This window comes from Elgaria multicarinata, chromosome 1, assembly GCF_023053635.1.
Source record: "Elgaria multicarinata webbii isolate HBS135686 ecotype San Diego chromosome 1, rElgMul1.1.pri, whole genome shotgun sequence".
NCBI lineage: Eukaryota > Metazoa > Chordata > Lepidosauria > Squamata > Anguidae > Elgaria > Elgaria multicarinata.
Genome location: NC_086171.1, coordinates 218,995,531 through 219,017,582, shown reverse-complemented (window position 1 = coordinate 219,017,582; position 22,052 = coordinate 218,995,531). Strand labels below are relative to the sequence as shown.

The 22,052-nt window shown below is 59.1% G+C and overlaps 1 protein-coding gene across 9 annotated transcripts; it reads left to right on the top strand.

Annotated features, from left to right (window-relative positions):
* Positions 1 to 4,020: 4,020 nt before the first annotated feature.
* Positions 4,021 to 21,495, top strand: ZNF335 (zinc finger protein 335). Of its 9 annotated transcripts, none has more exons than XM_063147507.1 (29): positions 5,160 to 5,486; positions 5,616 to 5,714; positions 6,620 to 6,834; positions 7,141 to 7,417; positions 7,636 to 7,713; positions 8,004 to 8,279; positions 8,851 to 8,988; positions 9,086 to 9,238; positions 10,200 to 10,449; positions 10,548 to 10,725; positions 10,819 to 10,931; positions 11,097 to 11,115; positions 11,673 to 11,789; positions 11,896 to 11,972; positions 12,083 to 12,243; positions 13,344 to 13,579; positions 13,658 to 13,754; positions 14,281 to 14,375; positions 14,463 to 14,713; positions 14,824 to 14,965; positions 15,058 to 15,399; positions 15,646 to 15,788; positions 15,941 to 16,080; positions 16,318 to 16,421; positions 19,442 to 19,522; positions 19,668 to 19,751; positions 20,119 to 20,184; positions 20,430 to 20,511; positions 21,046 to 21,495. In XM_063147507.1, exons 3-29 carry the CDS (start codon positions 6,628 to 6,630, stop codon positions 21,156 to 21,158), a joined length of 4,020 nt encoding a protein of 1,339 aa, XP_063003577.1. In that variant the 5' UTR covers positions 5,160 to 5,486; positions 5,616 to 5,714; positions 6,620 to 6,627; the 3' UTR covers positions 21,159 to 21,495. The 9 variants fall into 9 exon arrangements, 8 of the variants coding, with proteins under 8 accessions (XP_063003571.1, XP_063003575.1, XP_063003573.1 ...); XM_063147506.1 differs by having other exon boundaries at positions 13,655 to 13,754; XM_063147501.1 differs by lacking the exon at positions 5,160 to 5,486 and adding an exon at positions 4,021 to 4,115 and having other exon boundaries at positions 13,344 to 13,754.
* Positions 21,496 to 22,052: the final 557 nt, after the last annotated feature.

Here is a 22,052-nt window from a genome sequence, read left to right as displayed (position 1 = left end):
TGCTCCGTTAGGTGGCGCCCCCGCTGCTCGCTGCTGCCCCCTAGCGGCTGCTGATGCAACGGTCTACAACAATTAGGTCTTCTTCTTCTTCTTCTTCTTCTTCTTCTTCTTCTTCTTCTTCTTCTTCTTCTTCTTCTTCTTCTTCTTCTTCACCACACAGAGGAGGGCCAGGATCTCTTCTCGATACCCCCAGAGTGCAGGACACGGAATAACGGCCTCAAGTTAAAGGAAGCCAGATTCCAGCTGGACAGCAGGAAAAGCTTCCTGACTGTTAGAGCAGTACGACAATGGAATCAGTTATCTAGGGAGGTGGTGGGCTCTCCCACACTAGAGGCCTTCAAGAGGCAGCTGGACAACCCTCTGTCAGGGATGCTTTAGGGTGGATTCCTGCATTGAGCAGGGGGTTGGACTCGATGGCCTTGTAGGCCCCTTCCAACTCTGCTATTCTATGATTCTATGATTCTTCTTCTTGTGCCTTCTCCAATCAAAGGTTAGCTTTCATTACAGCTGTTTTTGATGCCACTGCTTTAAATACTTTATTACACTTTTATACTGCCCATCAGCTGAAGCTCTCTGGCAGTGCACAATTAAAAACCATAAAACTAGATAAACTTAAAGAAGTTAAATGTTTTTTTAAAAGCAATATAAACACCAGCTAAGTTAAAAACCAGGGAAAGCCTGTGAAAAAAAGGTATGTTTTCAGGAGGAGTTTAAAAGATGTTACGTTTTCCACCTCCCGAACCGCACGAGGGAGGGTTTTCCAGAGGGTGGGGGCCACCCCAGAGAAGTCATGCCGCCGCCAAGGTGCTACATGGCGGCACTGCGTTTCTTTCAGAATGGCCACCAGGGCCTCTCCTCTGAGGATTGTAATTGTCATCCAGGTGTTTGGAAGGGAAGGCGGCCTGCTAGGTCTGCTGGTCCCAAGCTGTTTGGAGCTTTGTAGTATAACAGCAAAACCTTGTTTGTGGCTCCGTAGGGAACATGCAGCCAGTGCAGTTCTTTTAATACAGTATACAATCATTGTATAGAATCGTACCATTTCTTCAAGTTCTTTAACCATAATGTTTGTCTTCTTCCCAATGATCTTTTTCCTTAAATTTCCCCTTGTATAGTAAGTTGGAGTATGGTGTATTTTTCTTGATGGTATTAATTAATTGCTTGTTTACCCTATGTAATATGTCCTCGTTCGTTACTCAGTCAGCATCCAAATTCAGGGCAGACAAAGGACGTTGGGATGAGTTGGTATATCCACATTTCGAAAGGTTTGATTTCCAACAAATTGTTCTTTTTAAGCCTCCACTCCATAAAATATTGAAAACACTTAACATCTTACCATCTGAATCCTTAGGGTAAGATTAAGGTTCCGATTACATAGCAATTGTTTCATTCTAACAAACACGGTCCTTGCCCTATTGTGCCCTTAATAGAGGTTTTAAAAGGCAGCACAGCATCAACCAGCGCTTGGCCACAAGGTGGCCCGAAATCAAAAGCAAATGGTCAGTGATGCCAACAGGTGTCATCCTGCAAAATGAAAGAAGCTCACGTGGTTCCACCATACTTGGCATAATAGAAGCAGCACCAGATCACACCGAGGAGGGAACTCTGTAAACACACAACAGAGCCATGCCCTTGGATCATGCAGCACAGCCACGAACGACATCAGTAAATTGGGAATAGCAATGACCTGCAAGGATGACAGTGCTGGAACATGGCAATCCCAGAAGACTGGCATTTTCCTAGAATCCCCTACAAGGCCAGGGGCAGCTTGGCAGGTGCTTTCTTAATGCCACTACCAGGAAAGTCGGCCCTTGAGATGCTTTGCTCATCCCTGGCCCTCTTGAAAAGGCAGTGAACTCACTTCTGAACACGCAAACCAACTTTCACGCCCATCTCTCAGGTATATATTGTAGAAGAATCATAAAATCATAGAATAGCAGAGTTGGAAGGGGCCTACAAGAACATCGAGTCCAACCCCCTGCTCAATGCAGGAATCCACCCTAAAGCATCCCTGACAGATGCTTGTCCAGCTGCCTCTTGAAAGCCTCTAGTGTGGGAGAGCCCACAACCTCCCTAGGGAACTGGTTCCATTGTCGTACTGCTCTAACAGTCAGGATGTTTTTCCTGAGGTCCATCTGGAATCTGGCTTCCTTTAACTTGAGCCCGTGATTCCGTGTCCTGCACTCTGGGAGGATCGAGAAGAGATCCTGGCCCTCCTCTGGGTGACAACCTTTCAAGTATTTGAAGAGTGCTCTCATGTCTCCCCTCCATCTTCTCTTCTCCAGGCTAAGCTCGTGCAAAATGCAGCAGCCAGATTGATTTTGGGAACCAGAAGGTTCAACCATATAACACCTGCTCTGGTCCACTTGCACTCGCTGCCTGTATGTTTCCGAGCCCAATTCAAGGTGCTGGTTTTGACCTATAAAGCCTTACACGGCTTGGGACCACAATAACTGATGGAACGTCTCTCCTGATGTGAATATACCCAGTCATTATGTCCAACATCTAAGGTCCTCCTCCGGGTGCCTACTCCAAGAGAGGCTCGGAGTGCGGCAACGAGGGACAGGGCCTTTTCAGTGGTGGCCCCCAGACTCTGGAATGATCTCCCTGATGAGGCTCGCCTGGCGCCAACGCTGCTATCTTTCCGTCGCCAGGTTAAGACTTTCCTCTTTGCACAGGCATGTGGTGGCACATCTTAATCACCCACATGTTTAGTTTTTTAACGGTTTTTAATGCTTTATGTATGTTCTGAGTTTTAGAATTTTAAATTTTGTATACTTGTTTTAATCTTAATTTTAGAATTTCTGTAAACCGCCCAGAGAGCCCTCGCTATGGGAGCAGTATATAAGTTCAATAAATAAATAAATAAACAAACAAATATGCCCCGTTCTTTCAGTCTCTCTTCATAGGGCTTTGTTTCTAGACCCCTGATCATCCTGGTTGCCCTCCTCTGAACACGCTCCAGCTTGTCTGCGTCCTTCTTGAATTGGGGAGCCCAGAACTGGACACAATACTCTAGATGAGGCCTAACCAGGGCCGAATACAGAGGAACCAGTACCTCACGGGATTTGGAAGCTATACTTCTATTAATGCAGCCCAAAATAGCATTGGCCTTTCTTGCAGCCATATCGCACTGTTGGCTCAGCTTGCGATCTACAACAATTCCAAGATCTTTCTCTTTTGTAGTATTGCTGAGCCAAGTATCCCCCATCTTGTAACTGTGCCTTTGGTTTCTATTTCCTAAACGTAGAACTTCGCTTTTATCCCTATTAAATTCCATTCTGTTGTTTTCCATCTAGTCCAGCGCTCTGTTTGTACAGGGGCCGAACGGCCGTGGATCCAGGGGCCCACGAGGCAAGACACCCTCCCGCCCATTTCCTCAGCTACTGGGGCACACGGGTCCTTAGGAGGCACGTAGCCATGAGGGCGAAGCAGCCGTGGACTTGAAGCAACAGCTCCCGAGGAGGAGGAGGAGGAGGAGGAGGAGGAGGAGGAGGAGGAGGAGGAGGGAGGGAGGGAGGGAGGGCTTTGGGGGCTGCGCTCCCCGAGCTGCCGGGGAGAAGGTGGGGGGGCGAAACGCAAGCCCCCTCCCCTCCCCTCCCTTCCCCGGCAGCACAGGCAGGGGAGCGTGGCCCTCCAGGCAGCCGGAGGCGGCGGCGGCGGCAGCGAGCGCGGCTTCCGCGGACCCAGGCGTCCGGGTCAAGGGGCTCGGCTCTTCCGCCCCTCGCACGTGATCCGGGTGTCCCCCACGTGACGCGTTTTTCGGCACCGCACGCCTGAGTCCTCCGCGTAGGACCCAGGGAAATAATCCCTCGGGTCGGAACCGCAGGGACTCTTCGCGGCGGCAGCCGGACCCGCGCCGCGCCGCCCCGCAGGAGAAGAAGCGTCGCCGGCCGTGGGGAGCGGAGGAGGAGGAGGAGCGGCGCTGGCGGCACCGGCCGAGAAGAAGTAGTTCCGGCCGAGCGATGACGGCGGCGGAGGAGGCGGCGGAGGAGCGCGGCCCGCGAACCCCTCCGCCAGGTGAGGGAAAGCGGCGATGGCGACCGCGCGGGTGCCGGACCGGAGGCGGCGGCGGCTGGCGACCGAGCAGGAGGCGTCCGCCGGGGGACGCTGTCGCGGTGAGAAGGCCGAGGCGGCGCCGGGAGGCCCCGCGCCCGCTGTCTCCGCGAGCGGCGGGCGGCGGGGCGCTGGGCAAGATGGCGGCGGCCGAGCGGGGGCTCAGGCAGCGCCAAGGGCAGCCCGCCCTGGACAAGGCCCCGCGGGAGGGGGCCGGAGGAGGGGAGCGGCGCCCAGCGCGCGCACGCGCACACGCTGGGCCAATGGGGGCAGCCGGGGGGGGGGAAGAGCGGCAGGGGAAGGGAGGGGTGTGCTGGGAGGAAGACCCCCGTTCCCCGACCCCCCCCCCAGTGGTGCCGGAGCCCCCTTTGCCCCCACGCAACGGCCATGCGCCGCTCTGAGCCCCTCGCCTGGGGAGGGAGGGGGACGAGGACGGACGCCCCCTGCCCGGCCCGACCTCGGAGAGGGGCTGCATGGGGGGGGGGGGGTAGGACGCCTGCCTGCCTGCCTGCCGTCCTGCGTCGGAGGCAGTGCCTGCGGTCTGGGGCCGAGGGCTTCCGCTGGCTCTGCCCGTTCTCCCCGCCCGGCCTGCGCTGCCCGGTGTTGGCGGCCGAGGGGCTGCGTGGCCCGGTGGGGCCGGGAAGGGGCCACAGGAGCCGGAGCGGCGCCAGCTCCCCTGTCTTCCCTCCAGGCCGGGCAGCACCTGCGAGCCGTGGCTCGCTTGTCGGTGGGGAAGCCCGCCGCGCTGCCCCCCGCGGGGCGGACAGAGAGAATCCCGCAATCCGCAAGCGCCAGCAGTAGAACCCCTGGCCGGAGTGGCGGCGAGAACGTGGAATGCAGCTGCCTGTAGGAAGAGGAAAGGGAAGGAAGGGAAGCGCCCCCGCCCCCACCCCACCCCACCCCATAAAACACAATCAGGGAAATGCCAGAGTTGAGCCCATTATTTCAGTCCTCCCAGAGTGCAGGACACGGAATAACGGGCTCAAGTGACAGGAAGCCAGATTCCGGCTGGATATCAGGAAAAACTTCCTGACTGTTAGAGCAGTACGACAATGGAACCAGTGACCTAGGGAGGTTGTGGGCTCTCCCACCCTAGAGGCCTTCAAGAGGCAGCTGGACAACCATCTGTCAGGGATGCTTTAGGGTGGATTCCTGCATTGAGCAAGGGGTTGGACTGGATGGCCTTAGAGGCCCCTTCCAACTCTGCTATTCTATGATTCTATGAAGAAGTGGGTCTCCAGGGCCTTCCTAGGCTGCGATGATGATGATGGGGCCCACCGACACACACACACACACCCCCGATGGCAGCCCGTTCCAGAGGTGGGGGGGTCCTCTAGGAAAGGGGCCCCTCGCTCTGCCTTGCCCCTTGATTCCCCATTTGAACAAAGAACCAGCGAATTGGGGGCAGCTCTTGTGTCTACGAAGCCATCAAGGTTTGACTTGGCTGAACTTCGTGGGGGCGGGGAAAGAGGAAGAGGGAAGCAGGTGGGTCGTTCAGTTGGTTGGTCAGGCGTTGCTCCCTGCGGGGCCTTTGACTCTCATCCCTCTTCCTCCTTGCTCAGTGTGAAAGCTCCCGATGATGATGATGATGATGGTGGTCATTTTCTGGTCCCTCTGAAGCACAAGCCGGCTCTGACGGAAGCTGGGATATTCCCATTCAGGTCAGTGTGGCAAGCAAAACAGTTCCAGAACACCAGCCCCAAAATCACCAGCCCCGTCCAAATGATGCACAGGGACTCCCAGGAGGAAGGAGGGACGAGAACGAGTTTTCCCAGGAATAAGTACTCCCTGGGAAAACCCGATTCTTCCCACGGTCTCAGGATCCTCCCGGCTTCTGCCCTCCTCCCAATGAGTAGCGGGGATCAGTAGAGGGAAGGAACCGGGCCGGGTGGGCTCTTTTTTTAAAAAGGGGAGGATCTCACGATCAGGAGATCCCTCCCTCTATGGCAGCGGTTCTCAACCTGTGGGTCGGGACCCCTTTGGGGGTCGAATAACCCTTTCACAGGGGTCGCCTAAGACCATCGGAAAACACATATTTCCGATAATCTTAGGAAACTGTATTGACTGAACTATGTCACGTATCATCTTTTGTATTATTAAAGCTATTGTTATGTATTATTTTCATTAGCAAACCATCCCATGACAATGGATCGTGTAGAGAAGAACTAAAATAATTTTATGGTTGGGGGTCACCACAAGATGAGGAACTGTATTAAAGGGTCGCGGCATTAAGAAGGCTGAGAACCACTGCTCTATGGTGTAGAAAGCGCCCAAGTTTATAACATCAAGAGGGAATATGGTATAGCCCTGCCCATTCAGGGAATTGTGACCCACTCTGTGTACTGTCCTGATAAAACGGCTTGGGAAAGAACTAGCCCTTGAGTCGGGCGTCCTGCCTTCTGACCTCTCGGGGCACCCTCTTCCTTTGGGAACAGAACGCTCCTCCTCCTCCTCCTCCACCGTCCAGTGCTTCTACCTAAGGAGAAAGGCTGGCTGGCGGCCCGCAGCGCTTAGTGGCTCAGGGTTAGTGGGAGATGGGACAAGCGTGCCTTCCTCTCTCTGACAGGTCTGGCCATGGAGGCGGAGAACGCAGTGGAGAGCAGCAGCGATGCAGCCCCCCGGCTGGGGCAGCGAGAAGAGCCCTCGGAGAGTGGCATTGGCATGGAGACCTCGGAGGCCGTGTCTGCAGACAGCAGCGATGCCGCCTTGGTGGCCATCACCCTCGCTGAAGCAGATGAATCCGGCGTGGGCCAGAGCTCAGACAGCGGAGGGGTCTCCCTGGTATGGGTCGTAAGGAGAGCCCTGAGGCTGCGTCAGACCAAGAGCCCCATCGAGTGCAGCACTCTGGTTCACAGGGGGCTGCACCAGCTGGCGAGCCTCTCCTAGGCCCGCCTCGGAAAGGGAAGCCACCAGTCCCAGCTGAGAGACCGCGCAGGCCAGGCCCCCTCCTATGGGCTGGGAGGGTGGGAGGGCAGCAGGTGCCCGTAGGGAGTTGCCTCCTGCCTTTCCTCCGCGTGCCCTTGAGAACCGAAGCCTCTGAGGCGAAAGGCAAGCCAGGCTCCCTCCCTCCCTCTCTTCCCTGCCCAGGCTGAAGTGCCCGAGAGCAGCTCCAGCACAGATGCCCACCTGCCCAGGGCCTACCTGCCGGACTCCTCCTCCATCGCACAGTCCGCCCTGGTCTCCAGCGTCTCCACTGTGAGCCAGTCTGTTCCGGCCTCTCCGTCCCCCCAGGGCCTCGTTCACTCCAGCGTCCTTGCAGAAGGGGCTCCCGTTGTGTCCGACTCCGCAGCCTCCACCTCCTCTGACCTGGGCTCCGCCATCGACAAGATCATAGAGTCTACCATTGGCCCGGACGTCATTCAACGTGAGCGCATGGAGGGCCGTGAGCCGAGGTCCTGTGACGGCATGCGGTGCAGAGGGCAGGAGCTGCAGCCGTGGCAGCGAGGGGCGGGCCGCAGCGCAGGCCCTTCTCCTCCTGGGCCTCTCCCCGCGATCTGCAGGCCTTGGCAATCGCCCGTGCCTCTCGCCCCCGACACTCCGCTGGCAAAGAAGCTGATTCACCTTTTTATGTTCCTGACGCAGGATGCATGGCCGTGACCAGCGAAGAAGACGGTGGGGCACAAACGACCCAGCACCTCATCCTGCAGGGCCCGGACAACGGTGGGAAAAGCTCCGTGGCTTTCTACTTCCTGCTAGGCAGCGGAGGAGGAGGAGGAGGAGGAGAAAGCCTCTGGTCCAGCGGCTTTGTTAGGGGTGGGGGGCGGGGGCTCAAGCCTGGGGCAGACCCAGCCTCCTCCGGCAGGGCATTGGGGGGGCAGCTTGAGGGGGCCCTTCGTGGCCAGGGCAGCCTTTCCTACAGGGGAAGCCCGCAGCGCGAGGGGGCGAGGAGCGCTCAGGCCCGCCCCCCCACCTGACCCTGGCGTCTGCGCGCTTTGCCCCCTCGGCCTCAGGTGCTCCTGTGACGTCCCGCGTGGCCAGCTCTGCCGTGGCCCAAAGTTTGGCTGCGGAAGCCCTGGCGGAGGGGCCCACTTCCACGTGCGTGGAGCACCCTGGCCCTCTGGAGCCGCCCGTGCAGCTGGGCCCATCTGGGGAGCCCGACCTGGAGAGCCTGGAGCAGCTGATGGAGGTGGTCGTGGTGCAGCAGTTCAGGTGCCGGATGTGCCGCTACAAGAGCGCCTCCAAGCAGCCCCTCCTCCGCCACATGCGGGAGCGGCACTTCCAGCCAGGTGCGTCTGGCTGTGCGGCTGCCAGCCCCCCCCCCGCCCCCCGCCCCCCCGCAAGGCTGCCTGCCGCCCGCAGAGCGACTCCTCTGCCCAGAGAACCGGGATTCCACCCTGTGAGTGCAGCAGGCGGCTTTAGCCGGCGTCCCGAGATCGGGTGCCTGTGAGCCCCAGGAGGCGGAGCGAGGCAGAGCCCTGAAGCCCCACGGAGGCCTGCTCCTTGCCCCCTCCCTCCCCCCCCCCCGCCCCTTTTCTGGCCTTGAAGATGTCTTGGGAGGCGGAAGGAAGGGAAAGGAAAGGCCGCGCTTCCTAGCTGGCTCGCAGAGGTCCTCGGGAGGGTGAATTGTGCGCTTATTCATTCATTGCAGCTGTGTGGTGCCCCACAGCCGAAGCTTTCTGGGTGGTGTACAGGGCAAGCCGGAACTCTCCGAGGGGGCGGGAGGCGGGTGGTGCCCAGCCTGGTGGCCTGGCTCAGGTCGAGGTGCTGAGTGGCTGCGCTTAGGTGGGGGCGACGCAGCGCAGCCCCCCAGCCCCCCGGGCCAGCGCCTGCAAGCGATCTCTGTCTTCCCTCTTTCAGTGTCGGCCACCGGCCAGAAAAAGGGCCGCCCGCGGAAAGGGGCTCCTGTGCCGAAGGCCCCGGAGAGCAAGAAGCCGGAGGAGGAAGAGGACGACGACGATGACATCGTGGACGCCGGCGCCATTGACGACCCCAAAGGTATTTCTCAGCGGCCCCCGTTGACCGGCTGCCTGGCCCCGTGGCCCTCCTGGTACGCCACTCACCGTGTGCCGGCCTTCGGTCCCTCCTGCTGCAGATGACAGTGACTACAACCCAGCTGAGGACGAGCCCCGGGGGCGTCTGCCCAAGCTCAGCCGCCCCCTTCCCACCTCCAGCGAGGAGCGGCTGCGCCGACGCCCAGGAAGACCCCGCAAATTCCCTCGCCTGGAAGCCCTCCCGCAGCCAGAGGGTAAGGAGGGCCGCGGGGAGCAGGGCAGAGCGCGTGCAAAGGCCCTGCTGCGGCGTGGGTGCCGTTGAGGGTCCTTCGGGCCCCTTTGCTTTCCAGCCTCGCCCTAATGGCGCCTGACGTGGAATGGGCCCCGTTCCGCGGTGCGGACGCTTTCGGAAGCGTCGTCACCCCCAAGATCCTTCTTGGATGTCAGCAGCCAGGCCAGGCCAGGCCTGTCCGTGCACATCTGGGGTGCACGACCTTTCCAGCACCAAGGGCCGCCTCTGCTCTGGGGTTGCTTGGGGACCCTCCACCACCCCCAACCCCAGTGGGAATCGCTGTTCCGGTGCTGCTGGCGGCAGTGTAGAACCAGCGGTCTTCTCCCTGCGGCCCATCTGAGAAGACGGGCTGTGGGGGAAACGGGCTGGTTTGCCGTTTTCTCTGCGGGCGGCACCCAGAGTGGGTTGTGCTGCCCTGGCCTAGAAAGGCCGCATCTCCTCCCGTCTTGGAGGCTGCGGGCGCCTCTCGGTGCCAGAGGGTGGGAGGGGGCTGCTGCGCTCGTGTCCTTCCTGTGGGGGCATCCGGTGGGTCACCGCGAGGCGAGACAGTGCTGTGGGCGCGAGGGCAGCCTTGAGTCTGCTCCAGCACCAACACTGTTGAGGGATTTAAAGGGCTTTGCCCGAGGTATGTGGCTCTCTGCTGCCATCATGGGCTCTGTGCTGTGATTTTGTTGGCTTCTTCACAAGCACTTTGCAGATGGGGAACCGAGGTGCTCAGAGATGGGTCTTCACCCTAAATCTTCCAGGGGGCCGGGCTAATTCTTTAGATGCTGCCATCTGTGTGTGCACCTCTGCCCCTGCCAGCCGCCTTTCGCAAAGTGAGCTGTTTGCATGTTACCCAGATAACTCTGCCTCTGCCCGGGCTCTAAGCAGTCTTCCACGCCCTCCCCCCCCAACTTATGGCGACTGTTTCCAATGGGCAGGTGGTGAAGTGGAGCCGGTGGTCTCGTCACAGTGTGCCCCCCTGGGAGACCTGCAGGGCCCCGAGGCGGCCTGCTCCACAGACCTGGTGCCTCTTAGCAGCAAAAGCCTCGTGGAGCCCTCCGTGAGCCAGTCCGACTCGGAGAACAGGGACCCCTCCTCCCACGCCGAACCCGAAATGACTCCCCGCCGGCGAGGCCGGCCCTCTCACCGTTTCCTGGGCAAGAAATACCGCAAGTACATGGGGCACAGGTGAGCGGGCAGCTCCTGCGGGCGCTGGGCGGGAGGCCTGGGCCTGGGCTTGGGCTGCTCCTGGGCCTGAGCACCCGTGGGATCTGCTACTGCTGCAGGTACAGCTACAAGTCAGCCAAGCCCTTGATGCGCCCTTACCTGTGCCGGATCTGCGGCTCTCGCTTCCTCACGCACGAGGACCTATGCTTCCACGTCAACTCCCACGAGGCCGGGGACCCTCAGCTCTTCCGGTGTCTGCAGTGCAGTTACCGCTCCCGGCGCTGGTCCTCGCTGAAGGTGAGCTTCACGCCCCAGGAGCCCTTCCCTGCCTCTGCCGGCCGCGTGTGTGTGCGAGACCAGGGCCTCAAGCCTCCGCTTTGCCCCCTGCAGGAGCACATGTTCAACCACACGGGGAGCAAGCCGTACAAGTGCGAGGAGTGTGACTACACCAGCGTGTACAAGAAGGACGTCATCCGTCATTCTGCCGTGCACAACCGCGACAAGTAGGTGGCGTTGGCCTCCGACTCGGCTTGCGCTCCAGCCGGCTGGCCAGAAGGGGGTCTCCTGGTCCCACGCGGACCTGGGCGGCAGCTGCTGCTGCAGGACTCAACTGGGCCAGGGTAGGTCCTAGCGGCCTAACCAGCTTTTTCTTTCTCCTTTTCGTTTAGGAAGAAGCGAGCCGACCCGGTGAGTGTGCAGCTCTTCGTCAGCGCCTCCAGTTCCTCCTGCTGCGTAGTGTTCCTGCCTTGCAGAAGGACTTTGCCCGGCCTCCTTGTTTTTGCCCTCGTAACAACCCTACGTGGGAGTTTGCTTTGGCATTGCCAGGGGCAGCTGAGAGGCAGCACTTTGCCAACGCTGCACGCGGGGTTGTGCCCGGCCCAGAATCCGGGGAACAAGCTCACCGGAGCGCCTTTCCCAGGGTGGGCAGGAGGGCTCTCCGCTTCCTCCCACCCCAGCTAGGCTGCCCTGATCAGCTGCGGGTGGGTGTGTTTCCTTCGTAGAACAGTAGAGTTGGAAGGGGCCCACAAGGCCATCGAGTCCAAGCCCCTGCTCAATGCAGGAACCCACCCTAAAGCATCCCTGACAGAGGGTTGTCCAGCTGCCTCTTGAAGACTTCGAGTGTGGGAGAGCCCACCACCTCCCTAGGTAACTGGTTCCATTGTCGTGCTGCTCTCTGCCCGGCATCTGGCTTCCTGTCACTCGAGCCCCTCCCTCCCTCCCTCCCTCCCTCTCTCTCTCTCCAGCCCCCCAAGCGGAGCTCCTTCCCTTGCCCCGTGTGTGACCGTGTCTACCCGATGCAGAAGCGGCTCACCCAGCACATGAAGACACACAGCACCGAAAAGCCCCACATGTGTGACAAGGTAGGTGTGGGGGCGGAGCGCCCCCTTGGGGTCCCCAGGCGGGGTGGGCCGAGAGCCTCGGCTGCTCCCCCGGCGACACGAGCACGTGCCCTTTGCTCCCTTGCAGTGCGGGAAGTCCTTCAAGAAGCGCTACACCTTCAAGATGCACCTGCTGACCCACATCCAGGCTGTTGCCAAGCACTGGTAACCCCTTGCGTTGCTGGGGGGGGGGCGGGGGAATGAGGGGCCCCCATGGCCCGTGGGGCCCGGTGGGGGGGGGCAGCCCTCGTGACTTGGGGTCTCCTGCTGGCCAGGTTCAAGTGCGAGTTCTGTGAGCACGTCTGCGAGGACAAGAAAGTGCTGCTCAACCACCAGCTGCTGCACATCAACGACAAGCCCTTCCGCTGCACGCTCTGTGCCTACGCCACCGTCCGCGAGGACTTCCTGCTCTCCCACATGGCAGTCAAGCACACAGGTGGGGGCCGGCTTCTGGCTGTGTGTGTGGGGGGGGAGCAGAGGTTTTAAAGCCACAAGGCAGCGAGGCTGGGGGGGGGGGGCGTGTTCTCCTGCAGGGCTGCTGTAGACCAAGGGGCCCCTGCAGCCCCCCCCCCCCCGGGCCGTCTGAGCCAAGAGCTGCTCGCTCAGCTCTTCCCAGCAGAGGTCCTGGGCCGCGTCGTCTGCGCTGCTGCCCCAACAAGGTTCCCTCGCGGGTTCCAGAACCCGGCCCCCGCCTTCGTCCCCGGCCCAAGAGAAGCCTCCCTCCCTCCCTCCCTCCCTCCCACGCGAAGAGGCCCTTGGAGTGGGAGTCACTGCAAGTCCCCCCGTGGACGGTCTGGCGGAAGCATGCCAAGACCCTGACGCTCACCAGTGATTGGCCGCTGCCATGACTTGTCTGCTAACCGGGGGCACCGTTTAGGGAGGGAAGTGGGGCAGCCCCCCCTCTCCATACACACACACACACACACACACACGCACGTGTGATCTCTCCTGTTCAAAGCAGAGACGTGAGCCTGCGACCGAGGCGGCCCTGTCAAAGGCACACGCGGCCCCCTTCCTTTGGGAAGCCGAAAGCGCAGGCAGGGGAGAAGTGCCAGCCGTTTGCCCGTGGCTCAGTGGTAGAGCCCCCGGTGGGCATGCAGGAGGGCCCACGGTCCGTCCCCGACAGCATCTCCAGCTGGGGAAGAACCCGGGAGGCCTTGGCTGCCGTTCCGTGTCGACGGTCCTGGGCAATATGGACCAAGGCTCTGGTTCATTCCCAGATCCCTGCGGCCTGCGTTGGTAGCCAACGTTCCGCTCATCATGAGATGTCAGAAGGAGCTGTAGCCGTTGCCCTTGGAATTCTGCTCGTGGTGATCGTGATCTTGGAATAGATCCAAGTGGAGGCCCTCGGACACCCCCCCCCCTTTGTGAATGTTGCCCCTCCTCAATTGAAAACCTTGGCTCCTCTGTCTGGCACTCCGGTCCTGTGCGGAGGGGAGGCCAGGAGCTGGGCCGCGGCGTCCCGGAGCTTGGCCGGCCAGCGCTAAGTCCTCGTCTTGCCCCCCCTTGTGTGCCTCCCCCCCCCCCCCCCGGCAGGAGGGAAGCCGTTTGCCTGTGAGTTCTGCCACTTCAGCACCAAGCAGAAGAAGAACCTCCGCCTCCACGTCCAGTGCCGCCACGTGGAGAACTTTGAGGATTGGGTGGAGCGGCACCCGGAGGAGCCCCCCTGCCGCCGCCGCCCCTTCTTCACACTGCAGCAGATCGAGGAGCTGAAGCTGCAGCACAGCCAGGGCCAGGCTGCCGGGGAGGCGGCGGTGCCCACCCCCCCACCGGTAAGGGCCCAGCCCTCGCCTGCCGCCTCCCTCCCCCCGCCTCCCCGGAGCTGCTCTCAAGTCTTCTGTTTCCAGCAGGTGGCCTACCAGCCGCCGGTGCCGGACCCCCCTGCTCCAGAGCCCCCCGTCCTCTCCCCAGAGGCCCTGGAGGGGGCCACCATCATCTACGAGTCAGGTGTGTGGGCAGGGGGGCGTGGGCTGGAAAGCTTAGAGCTTACGGAGGGATGGGACGGATCCGCCAGCCGTCTTCCTGCCGCTATTGGGAGGGGAGACCCTTGTCCAGTGCGTGAGCTGCCGTCTGTGCTGGTGGGCGTTTCCATTCAGGCTGGACAACCTGCATCTGCTTGGGAGGGGTTGTTCCAAGCCCGTGAAAGACCCCCCCAAGCTCTGGGCCGGCTCAGAGGCTTGGCTCCCTTGTTTGAGACATCTCCCCGGGAGCCCCTTCCCTCTTCAGCGTCACCAACTCTCTCTCTGTTCCACTGTTTTCGGAGTGGGGCTGGTGGAGGGGCCCCCTGCCTAACCAGGTGGTGGGCTGGGCTAGCACGTGACCCCCCTCCCGCACTTGTGAGGATGCAGACGTGCCCGGAATCGCGCCATGCAGAATGTCAAAGCTGTCGTCCCCCCTTCCCTGGTAGTTTAATAAGGGTGGAGAAGCAGACGCACGCGCTGCACCTGACGCCTGTCTTTCCCCCCCACCCCAGATGTGGAGGGCTCAGCCGAGTTGGCCACACAAACGGCACTGGACCTGCTGCTGAACGTGAGCAGCCAGCGGGAGCTGCCCTCCAGCACTCTCGAGGTGAGGCTGCCCTGTCATGTGCCGCCCCCGCTCGGTCCGGGTGGGTCCAGAGCCCCTGACGCCAGACAGGCTCTGTCCCTGCTGCAGGTGGCCGTGGTGAAGGCGGGCGGCTCGCCGAAGGCCTCCGAGCCCCAGGAACAGCAGCAGCTGGCCGAGGAGCCCCCCACCAAGGTGCTAACGCTGCACGTGACGGAGCACAGCGAGGCCCTGGTGCAAGAGGTCTACGAGGAGCCGGCGCTGGGGGCCGCTGAGCTCCAGCAGGTCACCATCCCCTTCAGCGGGGCGACAGAGTACAGCATCATCACCCAGAGCGGGGAGGCCGGCAGGACGCTGTATGGGTGAGAAGAGTGTGTGTGTGGCCGGGAAGAGAGGGCACAGGGGATTCCCCTGACTTGTGGCCCTCAATTTCTGGGTGTGACATGAGGAAGGGCTGCCTCTCTCTTGGCAGGGAGGAGGCGGAGGAGGAGGCAGAGGCGGAAGAGAGCCCCGGCGAAGTTGGGCAAGCCGTGATAAGGGAGACCTTGAAGGACGTCACGACTCCCAGCAGCACTCCGGAGAGCCGCCAGCCACGGCGGCAGCATTGTGTGGAGGTGAGGGGCCCGGGTGGGGTGGTGGTGGAGGGGGCCCACCCACCTACCCGGCCGCCTCCTGGCCGCCTCCTAACTCTTGGTCTTGCCTCCAGCAGATGAGTGGGGAGCCGGCAGACGCTCAGGCCAGCCTTCGGTGGCCCCTGGTGAAGTGCCTGACGTGGTCAGCCCACAAGGCTGTTGCGCTGGCCCCCGAGGACGGGGAGCCCCCCGGCAACAAAGCTGGGTTGCCTACGCAGCAGGCCCCGGGCAAGGGCCCTTCCCTCAAGAAGCCACCGGGCAAGGCGCCTTCCGCCAAAAAGTTCTCCTGCAAGATCTGCACAGCGACTTTTGCAGGCCGAGCGGAGATGGAGAGCCACAAGCGGGCGCACGTCGGCCCCAGCGCCTTCAAGTGCCCCGATTGCCCATTCACGGCAGCCGTGTGGCCAGAAGTCCGGGTGGGTAGCTGTTCCTCTGCAAGGAGCGCCGGGCGAAAGAGGCCGCAGGGCAAGCCGCATGTGCCCACCACCAGGGGGCAGCAGAGGGGCCGTGGGCGGCGGGTAGGCGAGACACGCGGGTGTTGGAGAAGCTTGCAGGCCGCGAGAGCGAGCGAGTGGCTGGATCTGGGATGTCACGGGCTTCGACAGCCGCCTCTCGTTCCCGGGCCCATGGCCCTGAGCTGGCTCCTTCCCTTCCTGCTCCAGACCCACATGGAGCAGCACGCCAGCCTCCGGCCCCACAAGTGCCAGCACTGCAGCTTCGCTTCCAAGAACAAGAAGGACTTGCGCCGGCACACCCTGACCCACACCAACGAGAAGCCTTTCGCTTGCCACGTCTGTGGCCAGAGGTGGGCGAGGGACGGCGCTCTCACAGCACGCATGGGGGCGCCCCCTTCCTGTGGCACCGGGGGCTACTAGGGCCGTGGGGGGGGGGGAGACGCTCTTCAGCTGCCCAGCTTTGCCCGCAGTGAACCTGGAACTGGAGCTATTCTGTCCGCAGATTCAACCGCAACGGACACCTCAAATTTCACAAGCAGCGGCTACACAGCTCAGAAGGGAAGCCGCCGCCTGAGCTGGCCCCCAGCGCCTCCCAGACCATCATCCTGAACAGTGACGAGGAAGCGTTGGCCACGCTGCAGAGTGAGTGGAGGAGAGGGGTCTTCCCCCACCCTGCAAAGGGCATTTTTCCATCCCCTCCCCCCTTGTAATTTGCGTGCCACGGGGCTGATGTTGGAAGCCAAAACATGCATGGAGTGAACTGTTGTGTCTGCCCCGATGCCTTGCGTCAGGGAGGCAGCAGTTCCGTGCTGAGCAGCCCCATTGACACGTTCTCTCTCTCTCTCTCTCCCCCCCACCCCCACCTCACACCCCCAACAGCAGCTCTGCAGTCTGGCCAGGCTGTGCTGGCTCCAGAGAGGCTCCAGCAGGCTCTGGGGCAGGAGCATATCATCATGACGCAAGAGCAGAGCGTCCCCAGCCAGGTAAAGCCGCCGGCAGGAGCAGACTGACTCTACCAAGAGCCAAAGGAGCCCAAGAAACGGCAACTCGCGCCGCGCTCTGTCTCCCGGGCGCCATAGGGAGGCTGCCAGCAGGGCTTGATGGGGACAGACCTGCTTGTCTGTCCCCAGTGTCCAATATGCAAGGGCTGCGGCGGCGGCAGCGCTTTGGAACACAGAGCTTGGGCCTCTTGGAAGCCCCAGCTAGACTCAGGGAAGAGTTCGTTAAGAACTCAAGCATGAAATTGCTGAAGTTCTAACAAGACCCTGATATCGGGCACTTTCCCACGGGATTGGAGAGGGTCCCAATGTAACCATTTTCACACAGAGGAGGGCCAGGATCTCTTCTCGATCCTCCCAGAGTGCTGGACACGGAATAATGGGGTTAAGTTACAGGAAGCCAGATTCCAGCTGGACATCAGGAAAAACTTCCTGACTGTTAGAGCAGTATGACAATGGAACCAGTTGCCTGGTGAGGTTGTGGGCTCTCCCACCCTAGAGGCCTTCAAGAGGCAGCTGGACAACCCTCTGTCAGGGATGCTTTAGGGTGGATTCCTGCATTGAGCAGGGGGTTGGACTGTATGGCCTTGTAGGCCCCTTCCAACTCTGCTATTCTATGATTCTATGATTTTAATAAAGGGGTGAGCAGGGTGGATTTGATTTAAATCACTACTCGGAAAGACTCGATTTAATCATGTGACTTCCCTTCCCCCCCCCCCCCAAAAAGTGCACTCTATTTAATTTTTTGAAACTTAGCATTTAAGAGGTCAGAGGTTGATTCTGTGTACGTAGATTTTCAAAGGCACAATGGGACTGTGATCTCTGCAGACACAAATTCACCGTTTTGAGAACTGTAAAAACAAGCATCTGTGATAATAATATCTTCTAGAAAGAAAAAATGCCCAATAATCTTACAGAAACCTCTGGAAGAGCATGACGTTGTGAATTCATTTATTTATTTATTTTTATTTATTTATTACATTTTTATACCACCCAATAGCCGGAGCTCTCTGGGCGGTTCGCAAAAATTAAAACCATCATAAAAACAACCAACAGGTTAAAAACACAAATACAAAATACAGCATAAAAAAGCACCACCAGGATAAAACCACGCAGCAAAAATTGATACAAGATCAAAATACAGAGTTTGGATTAATGGAATTCATTTTCCATAAAATTTAAACATTGCATGAATATACAGCCTCAAGCTACACAATTAAAAACGAATCCTTATTTCATGATGAATAACCTTTGGACTATAATGTATCTTAAATAGAAAACTATCTTTAGATAGATATTTCCTCAAAAAGCATTTTATTAAAAAAATCCAATTTAAATGTTAAAAATCCGACTTTTTAATATATATTTTTAAAAAATCATTGATTTTTATCCACTCCTGAGGATGAGTGAAATTGCAGGCCGATTAGTGTCACGTTTCTCCTTGGTGGTTCAGCATAAGTAAATCTAAAGAGGTGGGGAGTGGAGCTGAACCCCCTATTTCACTGTGCCCCTCACTGATGGGCCCTGAGGCAGGGGTGCCGCTGAGGGGGGGCTGCACAGTAGGCAGCGCAGGGGAACTGCTGAACCGGCGTGAGGCAGCCGTGGAAAGGGAAATTCGCTGGAAAGGGGGCTGGAGATAAACTGCCAATATTGTCATGCCTTTTTACACACATCTTGGGGCTTTGCTGCCCATCTGCTTCCGTTGATGTCCCAAACCTTTGAGAAAACGAAGCTGTCGTCCGCTACCACTTTGCCATCTCCCTACTGGTTTTGGCTTTACCAATTTGTCTCTGTGACCTGGTTCGCACGTAGAACTAACCCATGGTTAACCTGTGGCTTGATGCCCTACCCAGGGTTTGTCTGGTAGACAATTGAACCCTGGTTTTCTTTCTCAACCCTTAGGTTGTTCGTCCACTCCCGCCTTGCATTGCATTCCAAATGTCTTTGTGGCGCCGTAATACTGGCATGCAGAGCAGCTGGGGTTCTTAACCACTCTTGTCTGCCACCGCTCTAGCCTGGCGAAACAATTATTATTATTATTATTTATTTATATAGCACCATCAATGTACATGGTGCTGTACAGATAACACAGTAAATAGCAAGACCCTGCCGCATAGGCTTACAATCTAATAAGTTGTAGCAAACAATAAAGAGGGAAGGAGAATGCAAACAGGCACAGGGAAGTGTAAACAGGCACCGGGTAGGGAGAAGCTAACAGTATAGAGTCAGAACAAACTCAATATTTGAAGGCTATAGGGAAAAGAAAAGTTTTTAGCTGAGTTTTAAAAGCAGTGATTGAGTTTGTAGTTCTCAAGTGTTCTGGAAGAGCGTTCCAGGCGTAAGGGGCAGCAGAAGAAAAAGGACGGAGCCGAGTAAGGGAAGTGGAGGTCCTTGGGCAGGCGAGAAGCATGGCATCAGAGGAGCGGAGAGCCCGAGCGGGGCGATAGTGTGAGATGAGAGAGGAGAGATAGGCAGGAGCTAGACCGTGAAGAGCTTTGAAGGTCAGCAGGAGAAGTTTATATTGGATTCTGGAGTGAATTGGAAGCCAATGAAGAGATTTCAGAAGTGGAGTGACATGGTCAGAGCGGCGGGCCAAGAAGATGATCTTAGCGGCAGAGTGGTGGACAGAGACCAGCGGACTTCTCATGTGATGACAGCCATGGTTTAAACAACCCAGAATTCACACCCACCCAACAACAAACAATGGATTCTTTTTCTGGGTTGGTTGTGGTTAACAAACCATGTCTTGTTAGCACAGCTGGGTTCACGCACCACAACCCCCAGAATTCAACAACCCGTGAGTTAAATAAACTGTGGGTTAGTGTTATGTGTGAACCAGGTCTAAATCATTTGTTGGTATACCAGAAAGCACCAGCCCCTGATGATGCCTGGGTGTGGGGAGATGGAGGGGTTTGGACTCGATGGCCTTATAGGCCCCTTCCAACTCTACTATTCTATGATTCTGTGACATTTGGGTCCAGAGTTGAGCCTGAGCATACTTGCAGGAGGAGACCACCTACATTCAAGAGATCATGACGACAGCAGATGGACAGATGGTGCAGCACCTGGTGACAGCAGAGAACCAGGTTGGTGGCTGCAGGGACTTAAGCATCCGAGCAGGAGGAGGAGTAACCTTGGACGGCGGGAGGGCGAGGAGCTGGTCTGGCCAGAGCTCAAACGTCCGTCTTTCTTTCTTTTGCCCCCTCCCTCTCTCCCTCCCTCCCTCCCAAGGTCCAGTACATCATCACCCAGGATGGCGTCCAGCACCTCTTGCCCCACGAATACGTGGTTCTGCCTGAAGGCCATCACATCCAGGTGAGAAGCAGTTGGAACAGGCTCAAGTTAAAGGAAGCCAGATTCCAGCTGGACATCCGGAAAAACTTCCTGACTGCTAGAGGAGTATGACAATGGAACCAGTGACCCAGGGAGGTTGTGGGCTCTCCCACACTAGAGGCCTTCAAGAGGCCGCTGGACAACCCTCTGTCAGGGATGCTTTAGGGTGGATTCCTGCCTTGAGCAGGGGGTTGGACCCGATGGCCTTGTGGGCCCCTTCCAGCTCTGCTATTCTATGGTTCTATGAACTGAGGTCTTCCTGCCCACCACACCCACACGCTATTCTGGGGTTGTCTCTCCTCCCCCTCCCCCATCAGCATGCTCTCACGGTCTGTCTTTACTTTCCCAGGTACAGGACGGGCAAATCACTCATATCCAGTACGAACAAGGTGGCCAGTTTGTTCAGGATCCCCAGGTATCGGAAGGCATTGGGGAAGGGTGGGGCCTCGGGGCGCCAGTGTGATCTCTCCCCCCCCGCCCCCGGCATGTCGTTGGGAGGGAGGAGTGTAAAGCAGGATGGCTGAGCTGCTGGAGTCACGCGGAACGGGAGGGCAGGTGGCTGCTTTGGGGGCAGGATATAGGGGTGCCAGGAAGGCGGTGCTGCCCCCGCCCGCCCTCCCTCCCTCCCTCCCTTCAGGTCCGCGCTTTCTCTCCCTGCAGATCCAGTATGTCCCTGTGTCTCCAGGGCAGCAGCTCGTCACGCAGGCTCAGCTGGAGGCCGCAGCGCACTCTGCAGTGACAGGTACGGAGCGTGAGCGTCAGACAGACCAGACAAATAGAGCGAGGTGATCTCAGTGCGGACGTGGGTTCCTGGGACACGGAGCAAGAGCTGGTTTCCGCAGGGGGTAGGGCCTGGGGGCTGCTCTTCCCTGATTCCTCGGCACCTGCCTCGGTTCTGCCTCCCATCTGTCTTCCAAAGCCCAGTCAAGGGCAGGGCAGAGACTGGACAATTAAATTGTGCAACTCAGATGCAAATGGGGGGAGTTCCGGCAAACGCCCTCATTCTCCACGAGCTGCAGAACTTGGGCTTTGGTGGGGCCGGATTCTGCCCCTCTGTTGGGTCTGCGTAACCCTATCTCTTCGTCCCCCCCGTCCCCCATTCCTTTGTGGGCTGTTGTGATCGGGCCCGTGGTGCCGGCAGGCCCAGCACTTGCACAGCCTGGGTCTTGAAGGGGGAGAGAGTCACAGGGCCTTGAGGAAGCAGCCGGCAGCCCCCCACCCCCACCGGCTCTGTGTGCTTACTCCTCCCTCCCTCCCTCCCTCCCTCTCTCCGCAGCAGTGGCCGATGCAGCCATGGCCCAGGCCCCCTTCGGCACGGACCCTGCCACGGACCAGGTCCAGCCGCTGCAGCCGGGCGTCCACTACGACATCATCACCCTGGCAGAGTAGCCGGGCCTGGCTCTTTCCTCACCGTTCTGGACAAGGAGAGGCGGCCCGGCCCGTGTGGCAATGGGGCCAGCACCGTACCTGGATTGGGCCTTCTGCAGTTACCCAGAACGCTTAGCAGCGCGGCCCTGCTCTGGCGTGGGCTTGCACTTGTCTCCTCGGAAGGAGCTGCTCTGCTTGCCTGGGCGGTGCTCGCCCTGCTGGTTTGTGGCTGAACGTGACATGCTGGATGCTTGAGCGGGACCTGTGGGAAAGGCAGGAGCCTCCCAGGGCCGGAGGGCCGCGGTGGGCTCTGGGCTTGCTGGATGTGCTTCTGAATAAAAGCCCAGGAGCAAGTGTGGCGGTGGCGTCGCTTGGGCCTGCTCTACCCTCACCCCACCCCTCCGCTGCTCCGTTCTTACCGCCTGCTCAGGTGACCTTGACTGTGCCCGGGGGGGGGGGGGTGCTGAGCCCCAGCCTAGCCCTGTGCCGCCCCCCCCTTCCTGCCTGGAATTAATCAACTGGTAAACAGGCTAAATCCCGTGTAACTCTCTCTGCAGTACAACCACTGCCTCCCTGAGCTGATTCCTTGGCAATGTTTACATGGGATTATAACAGCTAATCTGGGGGTTTAACGAGGGCCACTTGCATTATACTGATTATCTTTCAGGGGGCAAAAGGGCTGACCCACCCGACGTTAAAGGAGGGCACAGCCTTCGTCCGTCCCCTTCTCTCCAAGGGCATGTAGCTGGTCAGCTGCGAGGGGCGCCACCGTCACAAGCCCCCTAAGGGCAAACGCCCCCCCACCACCACTCTGCTCCACAACACCGGTGGTGGCTTCGTTGTGGGCCGAGCGAGCGGAAGGCTCCCTCAGCCTCTGAGCTCAGGGCAGCCCTGTGGCCTTGAAGGCCTGGAGCA